Source organism: Antedon bifida, chromosome 11 (genome assembly GCF_963402885.1).
Source record: "Antedon bifida chromosome 11, ecAntBifi1.1, whole genome shotgun sequence".
NCBI lineage: Eukaryota > Metazoa > Echinodermata > Crinoidea > Comatulida > Antedonidae > Antedon > Antedon bifida.
In genome coordinates this window covers 8,341,036-8,357,585 of record NC_136236.1, presented here as the reverse complement: position 1 = coordinate 8,357,585, position 16,550 = coordinate 8,341,036, and the positions used below count along the sequence as shown (strand labels likewise).

The 16,550-nt window shown below is 31.2% G+C and overlaps 1 protein-coding gene and 1 long non-coding RNA gene across 2 annotated transcripts in view; both read left to right on the top strand.

The window, feature by feature from the left end:
* Window positions 1-16,550, top strand: part of LOC144856252 (uncharacterized) — a 331,955-nt gene that overhangs the window by 101,301 nt on the left and 214,104 nt on the right. Inside the window, exons 22-23 of the mRNA XM_078714200.1 lie at window positions 3,143-3,694; window positions 3,972-4,001. Coding sequence (XP_078570326.1) covers window positions 3,143-3,694; window positions 3,972-4,001 — 582 coding nt within the window. The remainder of the gene's footprint in view (window positions 1-3,142; window positions 3,695-3,971; window positions 4,002-16,550) is intronic.
* LOC144856490 (uncharacterized) lies at window positions 9,260-12,282 on the top strand. Its single transcript, XR_013614922.1, has 6 exons — window positions 9,260-9,671; window positions 10,563-10,706; window positions 10,816-11,027; window positions 11,328-11,426; window positions 11,556-11,970; window positions 12,171-12,282. It is a non-coding gene; the product is annotated as an uncharacterized LOC144856490 (long non-coding RNA).

Sequence of the window (16,550 nt, the reverse complement as noted above, 5' to 3'; positions counted from 1 at the left end):
AGAAAGAAAGGCTTCATCAACAAACACTTACTTTTGATTTACTTTTGTTTTATTACTTAATAGCTGCAAATATATCGTAGGACAGAACATAGTTACAACACAGAAGTTGGTGGCGCCAAACCAAAGAAACTACAACTGCAACCGAGTGTTTGCATAGAGGTAATCATTATTATGCATGATATTAACACTTCTAAACAAAATGTAATGTAAATGTAAATTTAATGTAATATTTTACATCACTTCCATGTGTTCAGGTACTAAGTTACTTGAGGGACCAACTACAAACCGTATGCAACATATTCGAAGGTACTGGTTACAAGCTACGTGTGGTATGCGATGCTTGTAATCCAAAGGAACATCACTTAGTTGACCTTGAAAAATGTTTGAAGAATGACGTAGTTACATGTGGAGAAGATACGACTATGAATACAGCTCATATCAAGCAATGTTTTTCTAAAGGTAATTTTTTGTCTGTTTATGTTCCTTCGTCAATTTAATTACTTCATCTTAATTAAATCTCAATCTTTTTTATCATCTTTATTCGTCATTACCATTGATAAATACATCAACAACACACTACAAAATGAACTTAACTCGTTTGAAAAATTAGGAGTCTAATGACAGGCGCCTAGCAGAAGTGTTTCAGTTATGCATCACATATCATTGACGTTATCGTTTTACATTTAATCTTTCAAAGTGCTGCTACATTTTTTCATTGAGAGTTTAACAATAATACATGTATCGTTCCCCTGTATTTCATTTCAAAAACTAAGATGTTTGTTCTTTTAGCAAAAGAGTATATAGCTCTTACAACTTTGTCACTCAGATATTGTGTCCGTGAGAGCTAATCTGTCACTAAACATTTGTAAACTGTTGAAATAATAGTACTATCAATATTTAAATTCAATATACAATACATATATTACAATCAATTACTATACAATAGTTATACACACAGGATACAATAATATTGGTAAATTTTCTCAGTCATATAAAATAATGTAAAATCTCTACTATTTCTACAAAACAAATGTTGCGTGGACTGTTGGGAATATTTTGTTTAAGCAGATTGTCACGATGTAAATTACCAGTAGATAAAGATAATAATGATATTGGGTATTGTCACGATGTGTTTGAATATATTTTGTTATTTTGACACAGTCTATTTTAAACCAATGCTAACAGAAAAGGTATGTAAATAATCTATGAATATTCAGCTCTTTTTTAAGAAACTATTCAATAATGTTTGATAACCAACAAGTGGTCATAAAGTACAAAATGTAATGACTTTGGTCTTTAGTTAGACAATAGGTAAAATACTTCACACATACTTTACATTTATATTTCAAATGATCTGAAATAGCATATTACCACACGTAACATTATTAGAAAGGCCCAGAGAAGAATCTACTTCCTACGTAGACTTAGGTCATTTGGTATAAACTCTGCTATAATTTCGTCCTTCTATAGGTCAGTTATACAGAGTGTCATAACATATTCTTTAACGGTATGGTTCGGTAGCGCTACCGAAAATGAAAAGCGTTACCTAAATAGACCGATCACGTATAATTGGATCTACACAATTGCCTTTGGAGAACATATTGTTTTCGGATCGTCTTCTGAAAAAGGCAGTGGCTATTACAGATGATCAATTTCATCCGGCCTCTAGTATGTTCCGCTGATGCGCAGCGGTCGGCGAATTCGTTCTATTAAGGCCAATAAGGAACGATTTACAAATAGCTTCTTTCCAGGAGCTATTAGAGCCTTAAACATCATGTAGACACTTTTTGAAATGATTTTGTTTTGAGTACGTGTTGTTTCCGTTGGATATTGTGTTTTGCTAACAGAGAAAACAGAATTTCAATGTGTTTTTAACAGCTCACTATGTCGGTCGGTCGGTAAACACTAACTTGTATATGGCCTTATCTTGATAACAGTTTCATCTAGCTTTTAACAGTATATTCCTTATGGCCAGGAATCGATGTGGTTATGTTTTCACGGTGCGCAATCAAAAATTACGCGACCTACGCACGATTTAACGAAATCATATCTTCACAAGCATGAATCAAAATTAAATAAAATGTGGTACTCATGAATTTCAGGGCATAAATCATCATATGGCAAAACAATTACGTGCGTAGCGCATGTAACGCATGCGTACGCGCGCTTGTAATCATATCTTCACAAGCATGAATCACAATTAAATAAAATTTGGTACTCATACATTTCAGGGCATTAATCATCGTATGACAATATAATTACGTGCGTAGCGCATGTAGCGCATGTGTACGCGCGCTTAAAATTGTCAAAATTTTCAAAATTTATATTCGATGAAATAAGAGTACGTTTCGGGCAATTTTAAGCATATAAAAATTGCCATAAGTGCGCAGATTTTCGCGTTAAATATTAATATGGCCTCTTTTTGCCCGATTTCTGTTTTACCACTTTTCTTAAATAATATCAACATATATATACTTTTCAACTCCAAATTACGTTATACGAGCATGTAAAATATGACAGGCTACGCACGTGTAAATTAAAAAAATATTAATGTTTTTAAACATTATTAACATTTTTAAACATGTTCAGCAAATTCGATCGGTTGCTCGGTCGGTCGGTCGGTAAACGCTAACTTGAGCACGCGACTGCAGCCATCTATATGGCCTTGTTCTTAAAACAAATGACAATAAATGATACTTGACTTGACTTGACACTGCCAGCAGGCAACGGAGGGTAAGTTTTAAAACCTAAAATGACATACTGTTTACAACTTTACAATTTCAAAATATATCATAATATTCAGAAATGCGAATTAATAAACACCAAATAAAATATTTTGTTTATGAATCAGAGTCAGAAGCTAACAAGGCGAAACAGCTAGTGCTAGTTACAGAGACAAAGTCATATTCAGAGCCAGGCTCAGTACCTCGGACTTACATTAATGTAGCCATTTTTTATTTAGATTACTATGTACCATTCTAATGATGAAAGCAGAAATATTTGTAAATGGATGTTTATGAATTGTTATGGCAGTAAGCCAAACTATTTTTCTTTTGATTGATGATAACTGAGATAACAATTCAAATTGAATTTCTGATAATAAGATGGTACAAATATTACATCTGAAACTTTGTTTTTGCAGAAAACCAAAAATTAAATAAAATGACAGACTTGAATGAGAATTTCAAAGACTTAAAAGCTAATCTTAGTAAACATTATGCTGGTGATCACTATCGTTTAGTAAAACTATGTCTATACGATCACTTGCCCTTAGGAGACTTTGAAGGGCGTGGCTTAACAGCACACAATTTGTTTAATAAACTCCAGGCAAAAGGTTATATCAAACCTTCTAATGTCAAGTTACTCCTGGAGGTCGCAAAACTGACAGAAGTTAAGGTTGCTGAACATCTTGTACTTGAGTATATTAAAGATAACAATATTAAACAAACTCAAACTAATATAAAACCAATGTCGCCATATCGAAAACGGTTGTTTGATGCTTTACTTCAAGTTGAAGGAGACAGTTTATCAAATGTTATTGCTTACTACAACCTTGAACATTTTGGATTAACAAATATCTGGGATGTAGTTTTCAAATTAGAGAGTAACGATGAATTGAAAGATGAACCAGGCAAAATAGAGACATTTGCAAGTCGTCTTAACGAACGTGCAAAGAAGCTACTACTTGATAGAGGTACTATAATTAATATATTCTTTCACTTACAAGTACCGGTAATTTTCAATAATTATTATAAACATTATGCTAAAATGTGTATTCTAGTACAATTTCAACAAGTCTTGTTTTCACAATCGAAGCTCGTTTGATAAGGCGCTGACATTAGTATTATTTAGTTAAGTTAGGATACCTAAAATTATGGTTTCAGATCATTTTGATCATTATAATGTAACACAAAGAATCTGGAATTTATATTCTGTTTGGAAATAGTTATTGTATTGTTTATTTTTTACAGGTGTTGTTGGGGCATCCAGTTCAACTACAGGTATGTTGTATATATTATTGTATTGGTTTAGATTAAGTGAATATTAATTAAAATGTACAACTTTCTTCATTAAGAACTCACTGCCACACGTCAACATAACAAAACAGAGAACTGTTATAAAGGAATTTGTACATTGCGTACAAATAATGAGCACGTTTAGATAATTACAATAATTTTGAAAGTGACATTAACCTTTGATCACTTTTGGCAATAGTGTCGAAAACGAACCGCACCACTGAGTCGCCAAAGTAATCCAAGCGAAGGTAAATTACCAGTAAAAAAAGATAATAATGACGTGGTTATTTTCATTATGATGATAATGATGATGAACAAAATATTAATCGCTTAGTGCAAATGTGTATCTACTTCATGCAATCCAAGTTTGGTCCTTGGTTGTAAAAAATTATGACAAATATTGTCCACAATGATTGTATACATGTTTAGCCAATGCATGAATGTCAGCGGACAATGGATGGTAAGTAATAAATCTAAAAGTACACAAACTGTTTATAACTTTACAATTTCAAATATATATCGAAATGTTCACAAATGCGAATTAATAAACATTAAATAAAAAATATATTTTTTATTTAAAGAATCGGAGCCGGACGCTAACAAGCCGAAGCAGCTAGTGCCAGTTACAGAGAAGAAGTTAATGTCAGAGCCAGACTCGGTGCTTAGGGTAAACACAGGGCATAAGTCAGTGCAAGAGGTAGTACCAGTACATGTGCCATCACTAGAACAGCAAGGTAACTATAATAATAGTAATGTTTTTTTCTCTTTTTTGGGGGAAACCCACTTTTATTGCAATGATAAACAATGTGTTGAAGGTTACAGTATATATGTCTATCTATCTGTATTATATTACAGAGCTAAAACGATATAAATATTGATTTTCAGTATTAAAAAGAGATTCGATATAATATAAATATATATGATAAAATGGTATATTGCATTATAAGATTATGTTTTGTTTGAATACTTTGATAAAATTGTATAGTTTTACATTTTGAACATAATTTTGCTTTTATTATTTTTATGATAAAATAAAAAACTAATAAATATTGCAAAGCTAAACCCAAACCGAAGTATGGGGATACGCCCTCGTCGCTAGCCAGGTTTATTTTAATAGTTCTAGTTTAAATCCTGGCTAGCACCAGTTGCGTCTCGGTCATAAAAAAAAAAAAAAAAACTTAAAAAAATGAATAGAAAACCAAAAAAAAACTCTATAAATTTACTTTCTTTAAATGTTAGAGGTTTAAGAGAAATGTATAAGAAACGAAAAGTGTTTAGATGGTTAGAAGAACAAAAGGCTGATATTGCCTTCTTACAAGAAACACACTTTGATAAGTTTAATGTAGGTCATAATGATATGCTTTGGAAAGGTAGCATGTATCATAGTTTCGGTACCACAAGAAGTAGAGGCGTTTCAATACTACTAAGGCCCGGTTTTGATACAAAAGCTATAAAATGTAAATACATAGACGATGACGGTAGAATACTATTACTTGCATTAAAAGTTAATGATAAAATGTTTAACCTAATTAATATTTATGCTCCAAATAACTGTAAAGAAAGAGCATTATTCTTCAAAAAAATTGATAAAAAATTGATAAAATATGTAACAAAAAAAAAACGAATATCTCCTTCTTGGAGGTGACATGAACTGCGTTTCAGAAAGAAAATTAGATCAAAGAAACAGTGTCCATAGGTATGAAAATTCTCCAATGACGTTAAAAAAGTGTATGAATAAACACAAATTAATAGACGTATGGAGGCAAGTTCATAACATTAAAACTCAGTTTACGTGGAGACGTAAAAACACATACAGAAGACTAGACTTTTGGTGTGTATCAAAAGCCCTTTATAGAAATGGGGACGTACTGTCTACTGATATAAGACCTTCAATTTTCTCTGATCACAAAGCAATCTCTATTAAATTATAAGATGATCAACCAAAGAGAGGGACAGGTATGTGGAAAATAAACAATAGTGTTCTCCACGATAAAGTTTACGCTTTAAATATAAACATAATAATAGAAAATACAAAAAAAAAAATGATCAAAATCTTAGCCCGGACTTGTTATGGGAGTACCTTAAAGTGAAAATAAAGGAATTTACAATGAAATACTGTGCAAGGAAAAAAAAGAAAGAAACGCAAACAAAAGAAGTCAATGACCTCACTAAACGTAAGCATATAACATCTATTATTAAAAATAATGGTAAACGTATAACAGATAGTGAAGAAATCCTAATAGAACAAAAAAATTACTACAAAAACCTGTATGCAAACACAAATTGTCCCGAACACAATGCAGATGAGTACTTGAAAAAAGTAAAAATAAATAAACTTTCTGATGTGTGAAGGACTTCTTACAATTGAAGAACTCACAGCAGCTATTTTCAGCATGCGCCTCAATAAAAGCCCAGGCTCTGATGGCTTAACTGTTGAATTCTACCGCCGCTTTTGGGAAGGCATTAAACCGAAGATTTGGAGGTGAAAATGTAAGGCTTGTAGAAGATATTCTATCCTACACAGAAAATAATAATAAAGCTGGTGTTATAATCTTTCTAGACTTTGCGAAAGCCTTTGACTCGCTTGATAGAAATGTTATGTTCAAAGCCATAAAAAAGTTTGGCTTTAGGAAATCATGTATTAATTGGATAAATGTAATATACACTAATACAAAATGTATAGACAAATAACGGATGGGTATCCGAAAATTTTAGTATGGAACGTGGTGTGGTGTAAGACAAGGATGCCCATTATCCGCTTTACTTTTTATACTTGCGGTAGAAATAATGGCTATAAGCATTAGGAATAATCCAAAATGTAACGGAATTGTTCTACCAAGAACAGAAAATGTTCATGAGAACACTGTAAAAATTGCTCAATTATCAGACGAGAGAAGAAACGAGCTTAAAATATTTCTTTCATGAAATTAAACGATTTTTTTAAACGATAAAATATCCAGCCTAAAATTAAAAAAAAAAAAACCAAAGGGATGTGGATAGGTTCAAAGAAGGACTGTAACGATACCCCTTTCAATATTACATGGACACAAGAACCAATCAAGTTTTTAGGAATATACCTAGGCTATGATAAAGATATATGTATTAAAAAAAACTGGGACGAAGAAGTTATTGAACTACAAAACGTTCTTCAGTTATGGAAAAAAAGAAATCTAACTTTCTTTGGAAGAATAACAATCATCAAAACGCTTGCAATCTCTAAATTGATTTCTAACGCAAGCATAATTAACGTACCTTTACATATAATTCCACTTGTTGAAAAAATACTTTATAATTTTCTGTGGAATGGTCAACGTGAAAAAATTAAAAGACTTGTTCTTATTAAAAAGGCATGCGAAGTTGGCTTGAATATGATAAATTTCGTAATAGATTCATTAAAACTAACATGGATAAAAAGATTACTCAGTCCCGATCCAGGAAAATGGAAAAATATTCCGATATACTTTATGTATCCAATAGAATACACTATAGGTGCTACTCAGCTTAACTTTGAAGATCATATTGACTTAAATAGAATGCCTGATCTGATTTTTATGTATCAGTGGTAAAATCAGCGGTTAAGTTGAATTATATTCTTAGTGTAGTTTCACAAAATATAGAAGACATTTTAAAACAACCACTTTGGAAAAATAATATATAATTTCCGCAAGTGGAAAATCTCTTTATTTTAAAATATGGTTACATTCCAAATACAAATCGGTATGTGACATTATCGTTAATAACATATTTCTAACTTCAGATGAAGTGATACCTACTTTAAGCAATAAACAAAAAGGACTTGTATTCAATTCCATTTTTGTGGAAAGAAATCATCTTTAATTCAATAGAAAACAATCAAATTAACCTGCAAGTCAAAGAAACCGTATTTCATAAAAAATACACGGCATCTTTTCATTATACCCTTTTTGTTAGCAAGGTTACTAAAATCCCCAATATACAAGCAAAGTGGGAAGTTGAGTTAGGTAAAAATGAAATAGACTGGGACAAAACATGGTACTGTAAAGTTCACAATATGAAACATTTACCAAAAGTTGCCCAATTTAATTTTAAATTATTACATCGTATCTTAGCTTGTAGAAAAAACTTAAAGAAGTGGAATCTTAATAAAAGTGATTGTTGCGAAAAGTGTTGTATAGAAATAGAAAGTGAAAAACATATGTTGTACACCTGTAATAGCATTCAATCAGATTTGAGTAAGTTCCGTAAACTGATCGTTAAATGTATTCCGACTAATGAAACATTACGGCCAGGTTTCCCCGAATGGTCAGACATAGTTATAGGAACTCAGAAAACGCTTGTTAATGAACTCATCTCTTTATTTACATTTAGTATTTACAAATCTTGCATTATTTATAAAACAAGGAAATGGATTATCACTTGGAATTTATTTAAGATAGAACTAAAACATTTAATTTCAAATGCATACTTATGTAATCTAAACAAAGCAGAAAGAAAATGGAACGACGTTAAAGAAAAACTCCTTGAATCAATATTATCTAAAAAGAAAAATAATCAATCAAATTTAATTTAATTAAGAAATACACAAGAATAAACATAAACGTAGGGTATACAGTATATTTTCTTGATTTAGATCAATTGTTAGTTTACCATCATTTGTATTATATTATTGTTTTCTAGGAGGCGCCCGAGTCCGGGATGACCGAGACGCAACTAGTGCTAGCCAGGATTTACACTAGAATTATTTAATTAGAATTCCCATACTTCGGTTTGGGTTTAGCTTTGCAATATTTATTAGTTTTTTATTTTATCATAAAAATAATAAAAGCAAAATTATGTTCAAAATGTAAAACTATACAATTTTATCAAAGTATTCAAACAAAACATAATCTTATAATGCAATATACCATTTTATCATATATATTTATATTATATCGAATCTCTTTTTAATACTGAATATCAATCTTTATATCGTTTTAGCTCTGTAATATAAATTTTCTCTGTATACATGTTTGTTTTATCTAGATTTCAACAAATAATTAGTACTGAGGCTCATGAATTATACATGAATTCTGCCTTTTTTCCTAATAGGAAAAAATTATTCTTAATGCAAATACAAATAGAATGTTAAATTCCAGAAATATTGCTTAATTTCAGCACCTTATTGTTTGAAGAAAAACAACCAAAATGTGTCAAAATCAAGTCAAGTAAAACATATTTTTACAGGATGCTTAACAGACTTGGACTTGGATAATTTCTAAGAAGATGAGAGATTGGAAGCATTTCTGTAGGCATCTTGGTATTGCTGATGTTGAGCTAACACAAACTGAGAAAAGGTTTTCAGCTGTAGAAGCAACTATGGAATCACTGGTACAATGGCGATGTAAGCAAGGAAGAGATGTCGACCAACGCAAGAAAGTAATAAAATCCTTGATGGCAATTGAGAGAATGGATATTGTAGAATTACTAGAAACAGTCTAAAGTGTCTATTGAAAACCTACAGTAGACCATATGAACTGCAGTTATATGGTAACTCAGTTAAACAGATAAACAATTTGTATGAACAATAGTTATTAAAGGACAATAAAGAAGACCTATTGAAACAATGTTTTTAAAAGTGCAGGATCTTTAAACTATGTTTTAATAGACCAAAGGAATACAAGTACAGTGAGATGTCAGGTACATGAATGACAAAATATTTTTTTTTTTTGTATGTATTTTTGTATCTGGTTAAATCTTAAAAGTATTGATAATAGTCACCGCTCCGCGGATCTGGATTTGAGAGGAGCGAATTCGGCACCTCTATTTAAACCTCAACTTAAAACTTTTCTTTTTAATTAATTACTAAGTATTGTTAGGCGCTCTGTTCTTTGTAGGGCGCCATATTAGAACTTGTATAGAATAGTCCGGTGGTAGGAGGGGGGAATCATCACCCGAATGGGGACGAATTTCCATCAGACCAGAATTTTCTAGAATTTTCCGTAGATTACGAATCTGGAAGGTAATCGATCAGGATAGGAAGCGTTTTCGAGATATAAGGGGTCAAAGTTCAAAATTGACCAATTACAACAATGTTTTATGTATATGTATTATAACAAATTTATTGAAGCACACTTTGGTCTTTTATTACATTTTTATGATTATATGTGTCTATTCAATCACCTTATGAAAAAAAAATCCTTTGTGATTAAAGAGTCAAATATCAATATTGACCAATCATAGACCGTACCTATAAACCATAAAAACTGATATTTAACAAAAATTTCTCATCCTGTTAATGAATCATACGCAATGTAAAAGAGCGACTAAATCATTTCATCAGTTGACATAAGGTCAATTTCATCAATGTCAACTATTTGTTTTTAAACAACTGCTTTTTTTTGTATATATTGTTCATGTCTACGATGAGTCTTTTGTGCTTTGGTGGCTATGGCTAGTGTTAGTGGCTTACCCAAAATTTCACATGAGAAATATGTGTAAACCCACTGTATATTTATTAGTAGTATTTTAATACACACTAATTTAAATTAGTGTGTATACTTACTTACTGACTTACTTATTTGTATATAGGAGCAAATGAAGACGCTTTTGAAAAGACTTGACAAAGAAGGTATTCTTGAGGAGAAGTTACTACGTTATTTATGGAAAACTGAAAACCGAGAAATCTTTATTGAAGTGATGAGAGTGTTTCGGTTGATCTTTGAGAAAAAATGGGTAAGGATTGTTTGCATCAATTGATTAAATAAATTATTATAAGCTATTATTCCCTCTCATCAATAATGTGTAATCATCTAAATGCAAACATGAATGTTGATAATAACAGGTACAAGAAGGTAACCGTGAATTTGTGGTGCCATGTCGGATGAAAGCTGATAATAAGACTAGTCTAGAAGGCACAAAAGATGACAGGCATTGACAGAGTGTGATAATTCACAAGTGTTCCGGAATCGTAGTGATTTTAACTTTGAAGGACACAGAGTTAGTTTAGGTGCCGTAACAATTACGCGAGAAAATGAAAAACCACACGCAATAAAGGTATGTAATTAATGTGTATGTTTTTATATCTTGCATAATATAATGCTAAACTAATAATAATAATCCTTGGCCACATAGCCTAAAGACATAAAATAAAAAAAAAAATAAAATAAAAAATAATATAATGAATTAGAGTGTAATATGTTGAATAATGCACCACATACCTATCATACATCAACTTATACGTCTAACGTAACATTTTTTCCATTACATAAATGTAGACAAATGCCATTTTAATCGACTACAATGTATAGAGATAAGAGTTAAATTAATTAATAATTAATTAATTTTTATTATTAGCTTGAAATATTTTGTCTTACAATCGGGCATTACAGCACATCTACCAATGCCACCACGACATTATCTGAACCAAAACTGTAACCAAGTATCTGCATGAAGGTAATAATAATAATGGTGATGATGGTGATGTTGATGTTGATGGACGATGACAATGAGATAATGCAACATGTTCAATAAATTTAAATTTACAATGATAGTAATAACCTAATATACCACTTAATGATTTAGGTACTAAACTACTTAAGGAATCAACTACAAACTGTCTGCAATATATACGAGGGCAGTGGTTACAATCTACGTGTGTTGTGCGATGCTTGTGATCCAAAGAATCATCACTTAGTTGATCTTGAAAAGTGTTTGACAAATGATACGGTACAATGTAACAGAATGAAGTCTATGGATACTACTCATATTAGAAACTGTTTTTTAACGGGTATGTCTGTTCTCTTCTGTTTATAATGTCATCATAGACATACATAATATTTCATCAACCTTCAACATAACACCTACATCTAAATAAGTGGTCTACTTTTCATTGAGCCGGTGTCAACGCCAAGTCAAGCGCATGAAACAGTACCAGAACCAGTGATAGTACCAGACTCAAAGCTAAGTCAAACTAAAGAGTCAGTCGGTTCAAATGCAGGTATGTTTTATGTTATGTTGACTATAAAGGTAATAATATAATATTATTATATAATACAATGAATGTGGTGTTTTATTAATTCATTTTATAATCATAATTTTAAAGCAAGTAACAATTATGATTGTAATGATGTTAACTATATCCTATCTATATTGAAATAATTACATAATATTGTAAATTACTTTTCTTCAACCATGTAGATCTGTCGGACGATGAGTTTAAACAGTTAATTGCAGAGTTTGCACAATGGTATGATGAACGTGGACTCCTTAACAGACTAATAGTTCTATTCAAAGAAATGATAGGCGACTTTGAATCGGTTGAGAAGGACGTGTTGAAAAGATGAAAGGAAATTAATCTGACTTGCGGTGGTCTACATTTCACCACTATTGCAATCAATGTAACTATGCATTACTATACAAATAAGACGAATTTACAGTACATAGGCCTATCTGTCATATTGCACCGTTCGTCTTCATATTTGTGTTACTCTTATGCATTATTTTTGTGACTCACCAGCATCAAATTAAACAACCGTAAACGGTTAAAGTTCAAAAAGTTACATTGACTATCGGTAATTTTACGAAATCGGATGTTTTTTCCTAAAATATAATCGTTGCTCTAGTGATCGTATGTTCCTAACTTTTATTATGTTAAACATTTTAACGTTTTCATCAATATTATTATACTGTGTTTTTGTATTTTAAATCTTAAATTTAATTTGTATGTTTTTAACTGTACAGTGCATGTGTGCCTACAATATTATTTTGTATAGAACAAATTTTGTAAATATGGAAGACAATAAACTACTGGCTATGTTTTGTCATTTTACTGATACAAGTATGCAGGTGAAAATGTTCCATTTTCTTCAGTGCTGTGATTTAATGCGCGAGTAGCCTATTCGTGATTTAGCAGCAACTAAGAAACATTTGGCACTTTGATTGCAGAAAAATACAGTTTTGTATTTTCTTTGAAAGAAAATAAGTACAACTTAGAAACGGTATACAATATAACATATAGTTATCATTCAGATTTAAGAATATTTCCTACTTTTTTCCAAACATTTTTAATCTGTTTACATTTGAAGAACATGTGTTCTTCACCTTCAGTGATGCCACAGTATTTACAATGTTTGTTATCTTTTAATTTCCAGATATATAGCTTTTGCTTTGTAGTGCAAAAGCTTGTAATATACTTTTGCTAAATGTGTATTTTTCATTTAACATACCTTTTATATTATATGTTTTTCTTTTATTAGGCCTATGTTATACGATTATCTAATTATATGATTTTTGGGCATCTCAATTTAGTTTGTAATACAAATACTGTGTCTTGATTTGTAATGTAAGTATTATGATGAGGCTTCCCAATTTGTTTTATTCATAATAGTTTCCGTCATTCAATATATGACATATTCCACCCAGTTTGGAGTTGTGTGCTTTCTTTTTGTCTCGACTTTTTGCGCTGCCTTCCAGTGACATAAATAACAGTTATTTTTAAGCCAATTTCAGGACGACAAAATTATGTCTATTGAGGACGACGCATACATTTAAAGTTTGATGTGTATGTAACACTAAACGTCAAATTAAGTTACAAAACAATAGGCCTACTGCGTGGAACTGCATTAAACGATACGATATTATTTATTGTCATGTTTAAAAACAAGGTACAAATGAATTGTGGTTGGTTGATTACATGTAATTATACAAACGAATACAAAACAATGCGTCGTAACCAGTGATTCCAAAGAGATCTTACAAACTTGCTATTAAATACATGGTTACATAAACGAATGCTTGTCGACAGCCTTTACTGTTTTAATTTAGAGTGATCAGTCTACCAGTTTGGCTAAGTTTAAAGAATTTATTGAGAGGATGATCGGGATCATTGATTACACTTTTTTAGGATATAATTTATTATGATGGCATACATCAACTAATGCTGTTGCATTTGCGTGTATTATTATCTCTGCTTTTATCTTCTTCAACACGCGTCGAAGATCATCTGTAATGTCCATAATTTATTTTCTTCCTAATGTAATAGCCTATTGAGAAAGTTGTATTTCATGCTGGATCATTTGTTTGCAATCCCTTTCTTAGTATATTCATTACATTTGAGTCCATTCCGAATTAAAATAACGTTATACGAGCAGGTTAAAATGACAAAATGCGCACAATAATTGCAAAAAAGTGCTGAAAATGGTAAAATAATGCAATTTTAAAATGAAAATAATTCTTCAAAATAAACGATGACCCACACTTTTTTAATTTATTCTTGAAGCCATTGAGTTGTAGATACGAATTCATGTACACATTTGACGTATAGAAGGTTGTGACGGCCACGAGTCAATTTAATTTTTTTAAACTTTCGTCATATATTATCATATTCAACAGAACGCATCTTGTTTATTTGTGCCGGATTTTCCCTCAAATATTGTATGTGCTTGTGCAATTTTCACCATTATCATTACGCCTAAACACCTGAATAAACGTAGGTCGTGTAATTTCACCTTCGCCGTATATTTGAATATCTTACAACTCTTCAGAATTGTAGGTCACCTTGGTGATTCAAATCTATTATGAAAGCTGATGAAATTTAGATATTGATATGAATTCATATAAAAATTAAGTTGTGACATTAACATTATGACCAGTTGAAGTTAAAAAGTAGTTTTTCATATTTTTTAATAATGTAATATTTTACGTGCAAAATTTACTTCCAAATCTTAAATTTATTTGCTCAATTCATTATCTTCAGAAATTGTCATCTTCAAGTTTTTTTTATAACGTCATCATACCAAAGAACATGATGTGGGTCCTGTAATTTCACCTATGTTACACTGTATATAGATATACAGTATAGATTCTATATGACACATACTAGGCACAAATCAGCACTATAACCATATAAATATATAAATACAATTTGCGATCATATTTTAACATAAGTGCATGTTTTTTTTAAAATTTACTTTCAGTAAAATTATAAAAATGATCACCTGTAATTCGTCAAAGTGAAGACTTAAATTAAGTTTTATAATTACGATTGTTATAATAGCTTCAGTGTTGTTTTACCTGTTTATTAGAATTATGGTAAAGGAATTATTAGATAGGTCTAATAAATACTACTACTGTTTACCAGCTTGAGTTAAAGAAAAGATATAATTTAGTTGACTGGTATTGACTCCCCCATGCATGTATTTGAATACGTAAACATACTGATAATCAACTTTATATTTTGTGTATAGTTTCGGAAAATGGGAACAAACTATGCAGAAAATGAAAATGTGTGGAATGAAGAAGTGAACCGCATTTGTCTAGAGCTTTATCTATATATAAATTATGGTTAATTCTGACATAGGCGAGCACAATGTAAAAACTTCGGTACAAATCTCTGCCTTGGATACCTACCTGATCTGTACCGTGAAAAGTTTTCACTATTCAGTATTGTTCCATATTTCTATCTTAGGATGATAAAGAGTTTTTTAACACAATTTATGATTTCAACAGTAGATTTTCAACTCAATTTCAATTCTTCGCGGTCAAAGTAATTTCCGGGTTCACGATGAGTTCACCTTGCAACAACCTGGTTTTAACTATTTTCTCTCTTTTATACACATTGGAGCAGTTTAAATAATAGATTTGACCCTAAAGGTGACTGGAAACAGGAACTTTCCATCAATCAATACAGTGTCCCTTTGGAAGACGGAAGAAAAAAACCGATAGTAGGACTGGAGCTTAAGTTGACCATTAGTGGCTATTTCCATTTCAGTTGTTTGTTTATTTTAGGAACGGACCGCGCGTGTGAAGGTACAGTAGTTAAAACATAAAAATTATACTGCAAATTAATAAAGATCAAATTAAGTATACGCCATAAAAAATCGAAATATATTGTGGGGAATAGTATTATAAAATTACATAGGGAGATTTGATGATAAGACATTTGTTTAAAATCGAGTGAAATCCCGATAGGCGAGTTTTATTGAGTAAGCTGGCAGGAATAAATGTACGCTATCTGTGTCCCGTTAGGACAGGGATGTCTGCCCATGTTGCAAGCCGTCTAAAATGTCTTATTTCTTGGGCCGAAACGGCCCACTCTGCCGCGGAAGTTAGTTTCAAGAGATGTTTAAATTAAATAATGTATTAATTTATAGGATGGTATTTATTTGAACAAACGCCTCTCCAATAAAACGTCATTAAAACACATAACACATAATAACACAATTATACTATTTGTAGTAGAATTCATTGCACTGTTATCTACAATTTACCAAGCATTTGTTATTCTTTTTTACCCCTTTTCATATTTATTAGATGATTTCATTTGATTACAAATGTTACCATATTATTAAAACTAAAAAAATAAACATATCCCTCGAATAAGCACCTCCCTCAAATGAAGTTGGGGGAGCGAGCGAAGCGACCTCACTTTCTAGTCAATAAAAAAGAATGTAAGGAAGTATTTTACAGCAGTTTTTGCTAGTCGCTTATTTCAGGTCATATTAATATTAGCTGGGCCCGACGCGTCCGACCACGATGTCACTAGGGGTTGGTTGATATGCCCCTAGAACAATCGCTCGC